Genomic DNA, 14,114 nt, shown 5'->3' on the forward strand with positions numbered 1-14,114 from the left:
TAACTCCAGCTTGTTTAAACAGACCTGCAAGGATGTTTATAGCCAGCCTAGTACAGCTGTGGTCACTCTTGACTTTTATCCCGATAGACTTTCATTTATATGTACGCAAATGAGTCAGATCGGAAATGCAAGCTCATGTGACAAGTTTCGCAGTTCAAGCTTGCGGAACTCTGACTTGTGAAATTGCATCGCTTGACCGTGTGAGACCAATCGAAGATCAAAACATAACCTTTCTGGACAGAAATGTAAAATATGGACCAATCGCTCACTTTTTTTAATGTCTAATCATCTTGTTTAATCCCGCCCCTTTTTGCAGCGCCATACAACAGAAATTCACAAGCTCAAACTTTAGTGTGACCACAGCTTAAGAACTTGAAAAGCTAGCCCAGGTGTGTCTAATTGAGTTTGGAGCTAAAATCGGCAGAACACCAGACCTTTAGGACCGAGATTGAGAACCTCTGATCTACACCAGGAAAGCAGTACGATAAAATTAATTTTTAACCACATCTTGGAAGTGGCCAAAATTTAACGAGGTCAAAATATTTTAAACCCATTTACACCTATTTTGTTTGTCATCCATTTGTGATCGTAACACATAAATGCCTGAAAAACACAGCTTAATACCAGCTGTAAAGAACTCCTTGAACTAATGCAAGATATTCTCTCTTGTCCCACCAGCAAGTCAACAACTTCTCAGTTGAGCTTCAAGCCAAGCCGGAGTACCACAAGTACCTGATTGGCCGAGGAGGAGCTAATATCCGTCGTGTCAGAGATCGAACTGGAGCACGGATCATCTTCCCATCGGCAGACGATCAGGAACAGGAGCACATTACCATCATGGGTAAAGAAGAAGCGGTGATACTCGCCCAGAGAGAGCTGGAAACACTCATCAAAAATCTGGTAGGACTGAACACAAAGCTAAAAATTTGGCAAAAGGGTGCAAATTTCAATCAGGTGATGCTAATGACATGGAATGTTCAGCATGTTTACTGTGAAGGTATGGAGTTTTCCTAAATTCTTCAGCACAAGTTTAAATAATTCAGCTTGAGTGGAAAATTCCCTTGAGGTGAAAAACATCTTGTGGGTAAACTAGAGAGATTGATGCAGTGCTCAATGTGTGGTGTGAACACAGCATTAAATTAAATTCATTTGATAGCGTTCTAGTTCCTGATTAATTTTAAAAGCTCTTAATTTTCCTGCCTATGAACTGAATAGATTGTGGTTAAATTTGACACCAGTAGCTAATACGTTTCTACCCAGAAAAGTGTATTACATTATAAACAATAATAGGATATTACATAACACTTTTCAGAATAAAGCACTGTTACATCCAGTGAGTCAAAGATAACAAAATCCTGATAAACCACCACCAAATATCAAAAATAAAATTTACTGCACTAGGAGAAGCCACTGTGGGCCTTTTTTTTAACATAATAAATTATTTGTGCCTCAGCACATGACTTTGTTGATGTGCATGCTGGAATTCATTCAGTTTCCATTGTAGTTTATGCACGTTTTCTTATCAGATTTTTATTCTACAAAGGTTTTTATGCTCAATTTCAATACTTTATCACATCTTGGTGTTTCCATTCAGCGTTTTTCTAAGCGATATACCAAAATGCTCTTAAAAATAAGGTGGATGGAGACAGCTAAATTACACTGTTTGATTTTAGTACAACCAATACCAAGTAATTAATTAATTCATTTTCTTTTCGGCTTAGTCCCTTTATTAATCTGGAGTCGCCATAGCGGAATGAACCACCATCTTATCCAGCATACGTTTGCATATGTGCAGCAGATGCCCTTCCAGCTGCAACCCTACATTGGAAAACATCCAAACACACTCATTCACACTCATACACTACGGACAACTTAGCTTACCCAATTCACCTATAGTGCATGTCTTTGGACTTGTGGGGGAGACCGGAGCAACCGGAGGAAACCCACGTAAACACGAGGAGAACACGCAAACTCCACACAGAAAGGCCAACTGACCCAGCCGAGGCTTGAACCAGCAACCTTCTTGCTGTGAGGCGATCGTGCTACCCACTGCGCCATCTTGATGCCCATACCCAGCAATGAGAATATTAATTAACATTAAAACACATAATAATAATAATATTAATAATTTATTACATTTATATAGTGCTTTTCTGGGCACTTAAAGTACTTTACACATTTTTTTTGGAGGGAAGGGGGGGGGGGGGGGTCTCCTTATCCACCACATATATTCAGAAGTAACTGAATAAAAACTGAATAACAATGTTGTATTTTTCAATGTTGTATTATCTTTTAATTAACATTTAATAGTCTTTATTATATACCTTGAAAAAAAAATTATTTCTACTGTTGTAGCAAATGTTTTTTGCTAAATTAATTTTGACAAAATGTTCTATATCCAAGCAAATTGTGTGCTTAGTGCTCTTTATGTATAAAGACAATGCAGACATGTTACAGTACATATAAATCACACTTAATTGTCACTTAAATCCTGCACCAGTCTTTAACACCATTTATTGTTGTTGTTTTTGTGGTATTGTCATTCTTTTGCCAGTCAAAATATAATGTATTACAAATACAACTAAGACCAACATCATATGATTGTGAATTTCATTCATAATGGTCTTAAAATATCTTGAATTTGACTTGGTGGTAAAACTGCAGAAACCCTGTTGAAAACTGGAGATTGTTGAGTTGATCTGTCGTTTTCTGCTCAGGATGATGTGATAGAGGACAGTATGATAGTGGAGCCACGGCACCATCGTCATTTCGTCTGTCGGAGAGGGCAGGTTTTGAGGGAACTGGCGGAAGAATACGGTGGAGTTGCTGTGAGCTTTCCTCGCACAGGCACACACAGCGACAGCATCACCCTCAAAGGACCCAGAGAGTGTGTGGACGCTGCCAAGAAACGCATTCAGGAGATTGTTTGCGATCTGGTGAGTTTGGTCAAATTTAGTGTTTACAAATTTTTGTTTTTTACTTTTTTTTGTATTTTTTATTATTAATAAAAATGTCATACATTTCACCATTATTTATATATATATATATACAGTTGAAGTTCGAATTATTAGCCCCCTGAATTAATCGCCCCCTGTTCATTTTTTCCCCAATTTCTGTTTAACAGAGAGATTTTTTTCAACACATTTCTAAACATAATAGTTTTAGTAACTTTATTTCTAATAACTGATTTATTTAATCTTTGCTATGATAACAGTAAATATGATTTGACTTTATATTTTTCAAGACACTTTTATATAGCTTAAATTGATATGTAAAGGCTTATCTAGGTTAATTAGGTTAACTAGGCAGGTTAGGGTAATTAGGTGAGTTCTTGTATAATATTGGTTTCTTCTGTTGACTGTCCATTAAAAAAGAATTTGCTTAAAGGGGCTAATAATATTGTCCTTAAAATGTTTTTAAAAAATTAAAAACCGTTTTTATTCTAGCCAAAATAAAACAAAAAAAGACTTTCTCCAGAAGAAAAAATATTATCAGACATACTGTGAAAATTTTCTTGCTCTTTTAAACATTTGGGAAATATTTAAAAGGAAAAAACTAATAATTCTGATTTCAACTATATATATATATATATATATATATATATATATATATATATATATATATATATATATATATATATATATATATATATATATATATATATATATATATATATATATATATACATACAGTTACATATATATATATATATATGTGTGTGTGTGTGTGTGTGTGTGTGTGTGTGTGTGTGTGATTTATTTAAATTAAGTCAGTATACTATTGTTCAAATGTCTGAGTTTAGATTGCAATTCAAATAAACCCAATTATATTAAGTTGTATTTATATTGCTATATATTTTTATCATGATTTATTAATGTTAGAATGAGCTTTTATTTGAATTTTTTATGCTAAATATTTGTAATTTTTAAACGCACAGATAATTTTAATAGTATTTTATGATGTTTATTATTTCAATAGTATTTTCAAATGTTTTACATTTATTTATTTTTTTTTTAATTTAGTTTAGTGCTTCAAATTATTTACTTAGCAATAATAATTGTAAGCAATAATGCAAAACATTTTTAAATTAATTGAAATCTCATAATTAACGACATTACTGTAAATAAATAAACATTACTGTAAATGTAAATAAAAACCAGTTCAAATAATAATTCTAATTGTCAACATTTCTAAGTTATTTGTTCAACTTTTTATTTTTATTTATTTAAATAGTGGTATTTTTTATTATTATTTATTTATATATTTATTTTTTTATTAACTAATAATATTGAAAAATCTTTTTACAGTAGAGTATGGAAGCTGCTTATAGGTGAAATCTCAAAGAAGAAACACTAACACACATTCGCTTCACTGACTGCAATTACCTGCTGCTGTTTTCACCAGGAGTCACAGGTGAGCATGGAGGTGTTGATTCCTCAGCGGTACCACAGAGCCATTATGGGCCCCAAAGGCTGCCGAATACAACAGATCACACGTGAACATGAAGTCCAGATCAAGTTTCCAGACAGAGAAGAGTCTGCAGGTCTTTTCCTCTCACAGCACTCCACATACTATGTCTTCACATTTATTGAAAACAACAATATTTACAAGTGCCGTTGTTTGTTATTTTCATCTGCAGCTCAGGAGCCTGTATCTCAAGAGAATGGGGACACCGATCTCACCCCTCGAAAATGCGATATCATCACTGTGACGGGACGAGCTGAAAAGTGTGAATTGGCACGGGCTGCTTTACTTGTAAGACAATATCTCAATTCTAGCTCTTGCTTTTGTACTGTTGTTGGTTTTATTCTCCTCATCCTGCTTTCTTTCACTCAAGGCTTTAGTTCCTGTGACCATCGATGTTGAGGTTTCCTACGACCTTCATCGTTATATCATAGGACAAAAAGGAAGTGGAATAAGGAAGATGATGGAGGATTATGAGGTAGAGATATAATTTTTCAAAATATTGGAGTTAGTAATATGTTTAAATGCCATTGAAAAAATCCCCTAATGGTATTATTTGAATTTACAAAAAAATAAAATAATAATAATAATAATTATTATTATTATTATTATTATTATTATTATTATTACAATTATTATTATTACAATTATAATTATTATTATTATGGGTGAAGCAGTGGCGGAGTAGGTAGTGCTGTTGCCTCACAGCAAGAAGGTCACTGGGTCGCTGGTTCGATCCTCGGCTCAGTTGGCGTTTCTGTGTGGAGTTTGCATGTTCTCTTTGTGTTCGCATGGGTTTCCTCCGGGTGCTCCGGTTTCTCCCACAGTCCAAAGAGATGCAGTACAGGGGAATTAGGTGGGCTAAATTTTCAGTAGTGTATGAGTGTGTGTGTTTGTAAATGTTTCCCAGAGATGGGTTGCGGCTGGAAGGGCATCCACTGCGTAAAAACGTGCTGGATAAGTTGGTGGTTCATTCCACTGTGGCGACCCCGGATTAATAAAGGGACTAAGCCGACAAGAAAATGAATGAATGAATTATTATTATGATGCTTATAATTATTATTGTTATTATTATTATTATGAAGATGATGATGCTTATTATTATTATTATTATTATGATAATGCTGATGTTGATGATGATGCTTATGATGATGATGATGATTCTTATTATTTTTTTTTTATTACTATGATTAGCCATATTATTTTTTTTGATGATGATGCATATTATTATTATAATTATTATTATGATAATGATGATGATGTTTACTATGATGATGATGATGATGATGATGCCTATTATTGTTATTATTATACTGTAGGCTGCAGCTAGCAGCACATGGCTATTTTAAAATATAATTAAATATGTTATAATTTAATAAAATACATATTCCTTTAGATGAGTGATACATTTAATAGTGGGTTACAGTTTTAGTTATTGTCATATTGTTATTGTTTAGTTAAAGTCATAATTTATAGTAACACTAAATTGTTAGAAATATAAGATACAAAATCTTATTATTTTTCAGCTACAAAAATAATGGATTTACTGTGAAATTATACGAAAAAATTCAATCGAGCATGAAATGTTTAAGTATAAATGGCAAAAAAGCGTTTCAAGTTTTGTCTGATTTAAACTGCCACCAGAAATTATTACAGTGAAGCCTTTCTAAATCATTGAACTCTCAAATGCTATTTTTATCATAGCAAAATTATATTCTTTCAAAAAGCATTTATTTTCTATGCAGTCTAACGCCAACATAATCACCCAATTCAGTCAGGAGCAAAAAATCAAAACACCATTTGTTTTCCTTTTAGCTAAATGCATAAATCATTCAACTGTAATGAAATGCAGTAAACAGATCCTTGTTTAATGGAAAGTGGAGCCAAAAAACTAATCGGTGGTGCACAAAAACAGATGTTTATGCATAATTTCCAATCTGCTTATTTATTTATTTATTTACTTTACATTTGCAAATCACAAACCGCAGTCAAACAATTGCATCTGCATTTGTGCCCAGTACTGACTGAATGTTAATGTGTTGTACAGGTGAACATTTGGGTTCCTCAACCTGAGCAGCAGTCAGACATCATAAAGATCACAGGACAGGTGGCCAGTGTGGAGCGAGCCAAACACGGGCTGCTGGACAGAGTCAAAGAGCTGCAGGCCGAGCAGGAAGATCGGGTATAGTATCTGCACTAATCAGGGCTTCAGACTAACATTTGAGAGCACTACAGATGATGGCATAAATTCCTAATTTGTTAGCACTGCACATGTAATGTTAGCAACTAAAAAAATTGTCTTAGAAATCCCCATTTGAAAGAAGCTTGTATTGAGAGTAGCAAAGTGAATTGGGATCTAAGTGTAAATGTATTTTTATTAAAGGTGCCATAAAGTGCCATAAAGGTAAGTGCATCTCCAGAAATAGTTTTATATGCTTACTTATAACCACAGGAATTAGCTCTAGAATTCAAAGCTCAGTTTAGAACATATTTGGAGCAGTTGTGAATATAAATGAGCTCTGCTCTGACGCTCATGCAGCTCATGTTAGTGTCTGACACTCACACACATATGGACAGAGCGTGATGTACTCTGAGATGCACATGTGCAAAATAATCATACATAAGCTGTCAAAAATTATTTTAAAAAGTGAGTAGATGCCTTGTGAAATGACAATTGAATTCCAACTGAAGTGAATAAAGAGGTGTATTAGCTAGGAGTGTGAGCTCTCTTTATGTAACGCGAATCAATTAGTTTGTTGTGTTGTGGTTGAAGTACGTTTATAATTCTATGTAATATAGTTAAACCTTTAACTACACAAAAGGGCTTGCAGATGTGGGGTTTTAAAGTCTGCTTGAAATCAGAATTTACAATGTTTCTATTGCTAGCTCACATTGTCATACTTAATGTGAATAGTTTATCTGTGCAAGTTAATCCACTAAAAAATTTGTTTGTTTTGGTTATCTACAATCAAAGATTGACCATTTACTTCTGCGTTTAGAGTGGCAGGTCTTCTGTTGACGTCAACCTTCAGCCTTCCAAAGCAACTGCATATTAATACTCTTTCTTACTGTTAGTTTGCGCTTTGAGGAATGATGTGCAAAAGAAAGCCCCGCCCTTACACAACACTCTGTTTCATGTGAAAGTACATCAACATACTGAATTCAAAGTCTTAGAAATAATGCCGAACGTCAGTTTCAATGGTGTCATCAGCGAAATTCTTAAGCTGTCGTCAATCTTAAACATGTATTGTTCTCTGATGAGTCCACCTTTACTGTCTTTTCCACATTGTGGGAGAGTTACGGTGTGGAGAAGCCCCCCAAAAGCGTACCACCTAGACTCTTGCATGCCCAGAGTGATGCATAGGGGTGGATCAGTGATGGTTTGGGCTACAATATCATGGCATTGCCTAGGCCAAATACTTGCGCTAGATGGGCGCATCACTGTCAAGGACTACCTAACCATTCAGGAGGACCATGTGCACCCAGTGGTTCAAACATTGTATTGTGAAGGCATATTGGTGATAATCCACCAATACACACACCAAGACTGGTGACAGTCGTTTGATGAATATAAAAGTTGAACATCTCCCATGGCCTGCACAGTCACTAGATCTAAATATTATTGAACTACTTTGTGTTTTTTTGGAGGAGCGAGTCAGAAAACGTTTTCCTCCACCAGCATCACGTAGTCCTAGTCACTATTCTGCAAAACGAATGGCTCAAAATCCCTCTGGCCACTGTAGAGGAGTTGTATCTGTCATTCCCAAGATTAACTGATGCTGTATTGGCCAAAAAAGTAGGCGCTACACCATACAAATGATTCAGATATGCCTATGTATCTCCAGACTTTTATTCTTTGACACTTTGTACAAAAAAAACTAGCCTAGTTTTATACAGTTGTAGATCACAACAACCACAAGTATAACAACCTCATTGTAGCACATCACTAATCACACCAGTGTGACGTCTAACAAAATTCGATTGTACCAAGACCAAAAAATGCAGCCATTTACTCACTATCCAGAGCCATTGTGCTACATGCTACCAAAACATAGTTCACATGTATATCCTGAGATTACTCTGAGAATAAATTATTTTACTGTTCTTTTACAGGCCTTGCGGAGCTATAAAGTAACGCTCTCGGTGGACCCCAAATATCACCCCAAAATCATTGGTCGCAAAGGAGCCGTCATCTCCCAAATACGCAAAGAGTATGATGTAAACGTTCAGTTCCCGGACAAGGGTGATGAGCAGCAGGTATGTATTAACCACAGAGCACATTTCCTCGTGCTTGAGCACAGACCAGCTCTGCCCTCATTCTTCAGCTCATGCCATTCATGTTTCTCTGGCTGTAGGATGTGATCGTGATCTCGGGGTATGAGAGGAATGCTAACGATGCTAAGTCGGCCATCGAGCAGCTGGTGGCCGCGCTGCAGGAGATGGTGAGCGAGGACGTCCGGCTGGACCGGCGGGTTCACGCACGCATCATCGGGGCACGTGGAAAAGCCATCCGCAAAATCATGGAGGAGTTCAAAGTAAGAACATTCACCGAAACGACTTAAATGTGTAGATATTTTTACAGTTGAAGTCAAAATTATTTTAGAACTGCTGTGAGTTTATTTATATTTAGCAAGGAGTTTTTCACAGAAATTTCCTATAAAATGTTTTCTTCTGGATAAAGTCTTATTTGTTTTATTTTGGTTAAAATCAAAGCTGTTTTTATTTTTTATTTAAACATTTTATGGTCAATATTTTTAAACTTCCCATCAAGGCTACAGCATCAGTAACGACAGAGACAGTTCGTTGGAGTGTCTGATGAGTACAGGCCAGCACACAGTTAAAAAACACTTCTTTGCCTTAACGCTCCACCCACATTTACGCATTACACACCTCCATTAGCCTCTTCACTAATAGGATCTCAGCTCTCCAAGGTGCTCCCTTCCCATGGCCAGTTGAGTAATTTCTTTACCACCAATAGAATCTTAGTTTTTTAGGGCTTCCTACCAGTGACCAGTTCCTACTTCAAATGTGGCAGTTCAGCAGAAACAATGCGCAACGATATATCTTGTTTACTTTACATTGAGCTGTCAACTTTAAGTTCAGCTGAAGTTCACATTAGGGTCTTAGGATTTTAGAAGTCATTGCAACTGAGTGTGGGTGCATGTCTGAGTGTGCATGTGTGCCTGAGCTTGAGTCGCACATAAAACAGGTGCAGGTGCCCTTATGACCTTACTTCCATACATCTGTTCCTATTACGTTACTTACACATCCTGCTCTTATAATTCTTTTCATGTTTCACAGTATCTTTGCTTTTCTCATCAGACAACAGTCTGCTTGAACATGGCTTCTTCATTGAATTATTAAAGTCAAACATACACAGAATTATAATAATAATGCAACATATATAGGTTGATAATAAGGGAATGGCATAAAATAAACATTAAAAAAAACTAAGAATAATAATGAAGTCATCTTCATAAGCATACAACTGAAAGTAATGTGATCATCTGAAAGTCACCAATACATCCATTCAATAAATTCCTCAATATGAGCTAATTGGTTGTAGTAAAGTAGACATTTCATTCTGAAAGATGGGGAAAAGGGTTTAGAAGAGTTATTACAACCTAACAGACACCTCCTCCTCACCATTTCTGTTTGTTGTCAAAACTGGCAATACTGACATAATCTGACAATTTAGCTGAAAAAAAAACAGGAAGTGTCATTAAATAATTTCTCACTAATATTATTAATAAAAATAATGCAAAAATAATAAGTAGAGCATGTTAATATTTAAAATTAAAAATATGTAATAATAAAAATATATAAACACAGTTGAATTATTAGCCCTCCTTCTATTTTTTAAATATTTCCCAAATGATGTTTAATATTTCCCAAATGATGTTTAACAGAGCAAGGAAATGTCTGATTATATTTTTTCTTCTGGAGAAAGTCTTATTTGTTTTATTTCGGCTAGAATAAAAGCAGTTTTTCCATTCAGAATTATTTTAAGTCAAAATTATTAGCCCCTTTAAGCTATATGTTTTTGGATAGCCTACAGAACAGACCATCAGTATACAATAACTTGCCTAATTACCCTAACCTGCCTAATCTAATTACCCTAAGAAGTCTTCTTTCACTACTGTATTGTGTTAAAACAGAGAAAACGTTTTACAGGTTACTTAATTCTAAATCTTGAACCTTATTTCTGCAATAAAAATGAGCAATAAAAAGGTGTGAAGCACCAGAAGCTGACCATATTAAATTAATTTGAATATATTTTGGCTATTGTTGATATCCAGGAATTTTCAAATGTACTTTTTTTAACAAAGAGACTAGAAAATCGAAATTCGAAAGAATTCATCATTATTATTATTATTATTATTATTATTATTTTAATGTTTTAATTATTATTTTTATTGAAATGGCCAAATTGTGACTGAGGACAGTTGCATGTGCTGGCCAGTTTGTTTTTGTCAAATAAATGATAGTAGGCCACAGTTTTTTTTTACCTTAAAACTTTAACAGATTGCTATCATTTTCTAATGATATATGATGTAATAAATTTGTATTTTTAAAATGAATCTTGTTTAAAAAAAATTATTGCAATTTTTAAAGAAATTTTTTAGTACATCAAAAAGTGTGGTTATGATGATATCTGACTAGCTAATCTAGCAAAAATAAATAAATAAATAAAACACTAAAATGCAGTATTTAAATCTCATAGTTAAATAGAAACTGTAGCGTATAACTGCAAAAAGGTCCACTTTTTGCGGAAAAAAGGAACCATCCCTTTCACCAGGCTGGCTACGGGCCTGTAATATCAGTGCATTGTATAACAGACTTTTTTGCAGTGCATTGCTGAAGTAGGCTTTTTCTACATACAGACACACTCATCAGTTATGTTTTGAGCTGCATAACGATTAGGGATGCAAATTATAGATTTTGGTTGTACGATTATATAATCTGAAGAATAATCATGGTTTCACAGTTATCACGTCTAATGTAAATTCAAGCTTTATATTAGGTAAGTAGCTATCTATATTAACTGTTTTTGCCATCTGCGTTCATACACAGTACATAATCAATGTTATAATTTGTCTAACATATCATTTGTTTACATTGCCCTGAAAGGCATGCTCAACTCTCACCATGAGATGTTTTCTACTGCGCACAAGCGGAGCAACGCGCTTGCGTCTTCCGGGCGCACGCATATTGGCATATATTCTTACATTAGAAATAACAAACTTGCAAGCGGAAAAGACGTGATATGGGAACGGCCGCTGCTATAGTTAATCTGGTGTACATACTTGGAACTTTAAACTAGCGCACAGTTGGCAACTCTGCATAACTTTGTTTAATTGCAGCATTTTTTTTTTTTTTCGTGCAACAGAAATTCCGCATTGAGAAGCCGTTACGATTAAATAACTGTGATGAATTAAAGCGCAGTTAATAGTGAAATCGGCATTGCGTCCCTATTGACGATATCAATGCATAGTACAAAAAGCCTTTTCTACAAACACATCCAAATGTTTTCAGCTGCCCGCGCCACTCGCTTATGGTGACTCACGCTCTGCGTCTCAGTCTCTCCAGCTCATGCTCTATTGAACAAACGCGCTTCATAATTGAACAGATGTCACTTCATAACTATAGCGTCCATTTTTCGACTGAACTAAATTTATTTTTGATGTCTTGGTCACACTTTGGAGGGCCGAAACACATTGCCTCAGGTTTGTGGTGGGCCGCCAATTGAATAGTCCTGCTTTAAGCTGTAAATGTCTTGAAAAATGTCTAGTAATATATTATTTACTGTCATCATGGCAAAGATAAAATGAATCAGTTATTAAAGCTGTTATGTTTAGAAATGAGTATGAATCTTCTCTCTGTTTAACAGAAATATGCTTTAGAGGCAGAAGTATTAACAGAAGTATTTGCTTTAGAGGCGCCTTTTGAGTTATTTTCTTTATTCCAGGTTGATATACGGTTTCCTCAGCCGGGTTCTGAGGACCCAAACAAGGTGACTGTCACAGGACTGCCGGAGAATGTTGACAACACCATTGACCATCTGCTCAACCTGGAAGAAGAATACGTGAGTTCAGGATGCTCATTTCTACACAGATACTTTCCGTCTCCTGTGTTTTCTTGCTCACTCATTTTCTCATCTTGCCTCTTAGATGCTGAGCGTCACAGAAACAGAGACTATGGCAGCTTATATGAAGCCTCCTTCAAAGACGATGGGGACTGGAGGAAATGACGAGGACAACAGAGCCCTGGCTAAAGGCTTTGTCGTACGGGATGCCCCCTGGAACGCACAAGGCAACAAGGTCATTTCTAAGAAGAAACAACTTTTTGAAAACAGTATGAAGCATTTGGAGAATGAGAATTGATTTGTGATCATTGTTTTATCACCCAACGCTACTTAAATGTAAAAATACCAAAAATACTCTTAAACAAATCAGTCTAAAGTTAAAAGAAGTGATTATTTTGTTGACAAAGCTTTAATCATAATCTATCTGTTTCTTTTTATTCTTTATTCGTGACGTCCAGGCACCAGACGTGAGCAGTGCTGAAGAGTTCCCAACGTTTGGATCTGGAATAACACCGAAACAAACGTCAGCGTGGGGACCCAAGAAGTGCTAAACAGATGGATTTGTTCAGATCTCACATCTGTTGACTCTCAAGAACAAGAACATTCCCTATAATTTGCTCTCGTCTTTTTCTCTGTGCGTCTAGTTTTCTGAAGGAGCCACTTCTGTCCTCTCCTCTCTTTGCCTAAATCGCTCCTTTACATCGGTGGATTGATGTTCTTCAACACATTTCGACTGTCCACAGGCAGACAATGTCACTTCCTGTTGTGTCTAATGTAAAGGACATCACAGAAATGAAACCTCAAGTAGCAGTTAGCATCATTATCCGCCTGTTTTGGCAAACGGCTAGGCATTGGAGAACAAGGCATATGTTTTTTTTTTTTTGGTTTGGACTATTTATTAGAAGAGAACCCCTAGTTCACTGTGTATGAGTTCTTTTTTAAGTCTTAAATGGTTTTTACTGGTTTTTATGTGTGTGTGTGTGTGTGTGTGTGTGTGTGTGTGTGTGTGTGTGTGTGTGTGTGTGTGTGTGTGTGTGTGTGTGTGTGTGTGTGTGTGTGTGTGTGTGTGTGAGATCCATTTGAATGCACTTGGTCTGTTTTCACTGTATAATGTAGGAGAGATGAAGACTCCACAATTATGATCTCTCTTTTATATTTTGTTCCTCTATTTATTAGCGTATTTATATGTCTGTTATTTATCAATTTTGTTCAAACTCTGATGGGTGTGGATGGTTTTGAAGCATAAACAAGTTTTAGATAATATTTTGCTGCGTGTTTGGTTTCTTTTGCATCTGGATATGTGCATGACTCTCTTTGAATTTCTTTTTTAATCTTCATTTTGATGTGTTTACTCCTCAAAAATACAGTTTGATTTATTGTGATTATTACTATACAATACAAACCAAGAAAAAAGTAAGACTGATGCCCTGATCAAATCTGAAGACATTGGCTAAAAAAAAGGAACTTTTTAGTTTTTTTTTAGGGAGTAATTAATAATACCAGAGTTTTAATTTTTGAATGGACTAACCTTTTATTAAGAAGGTCATAAATCGCACTCATTAAA

The 14,114-nt window shown here is 35.3% G+C and overlaps 1 protein-coding gene across 1 annotated transcript in view; it reads left to right on the top strand.

The window, feature by feature from the left end:
- The window catches only part of hdlbpb (high density lipoprotein binding protein b), a 39,753-nt gene extending 25,940 nt beyond the window's left edge, over positions 1-13,813 (top strand). The window contains exons 18-28 of the mRNA XM_021480308.2: positions 679-900; positions 2,718-2,936; positions 4,405-4,543; positions 4,640-4,755; positions 4,838-4,942; positions 6,512-6,646; positions 8,578-8,721; positions 8,820-8,999; positions 12,434-12,550; positions 12,636-12,785; positions 13,009-13,813. Coding sequence (XP_021335983.2) covers positions 679-900; positions 2,718-2,936; positions 4,405-4,543; positions 4,640-4,755; positions 4,838-4,942; positions 6,512-6,646; positions 8,578-8,721; positions 8,820-8,999; positions 12,434-12,550; positions 12,636-12,785; positions 13,009-13,101 — 1,620 coding nt within the window. The 3' untranslated portion in view covers positions 13,102-13,813. The remainder of the gene's footprint in view (positions 1-678; positions 901-2,717; positions 2,937-4,404; positions 4,544-4,639; positions 4,756-4,837; positions 4,943-6,511; positions 6,647-8,577; positions 8,722-8,819; positions 9,000-12,433; positions 12,551-12,635; positions 12,786-13,008) is intronic.
- Positions 13,814-14,114: the final 301 nt, after the last annotated feature.

Source organism: Danio rerio, chromosome 12 (genome assembly GCF_049306965.1).
Source record: "Danio rerio strain Tuebingen ecotype United States chromosome 12, GRCz12tu, whole genome shotgun sequence".
Lineage (NCBI taxonomy): Eukaryota > Metazoa > Chordata > Actinopteri > Cypriniformes > Danionidae > Danio > Danio rerio.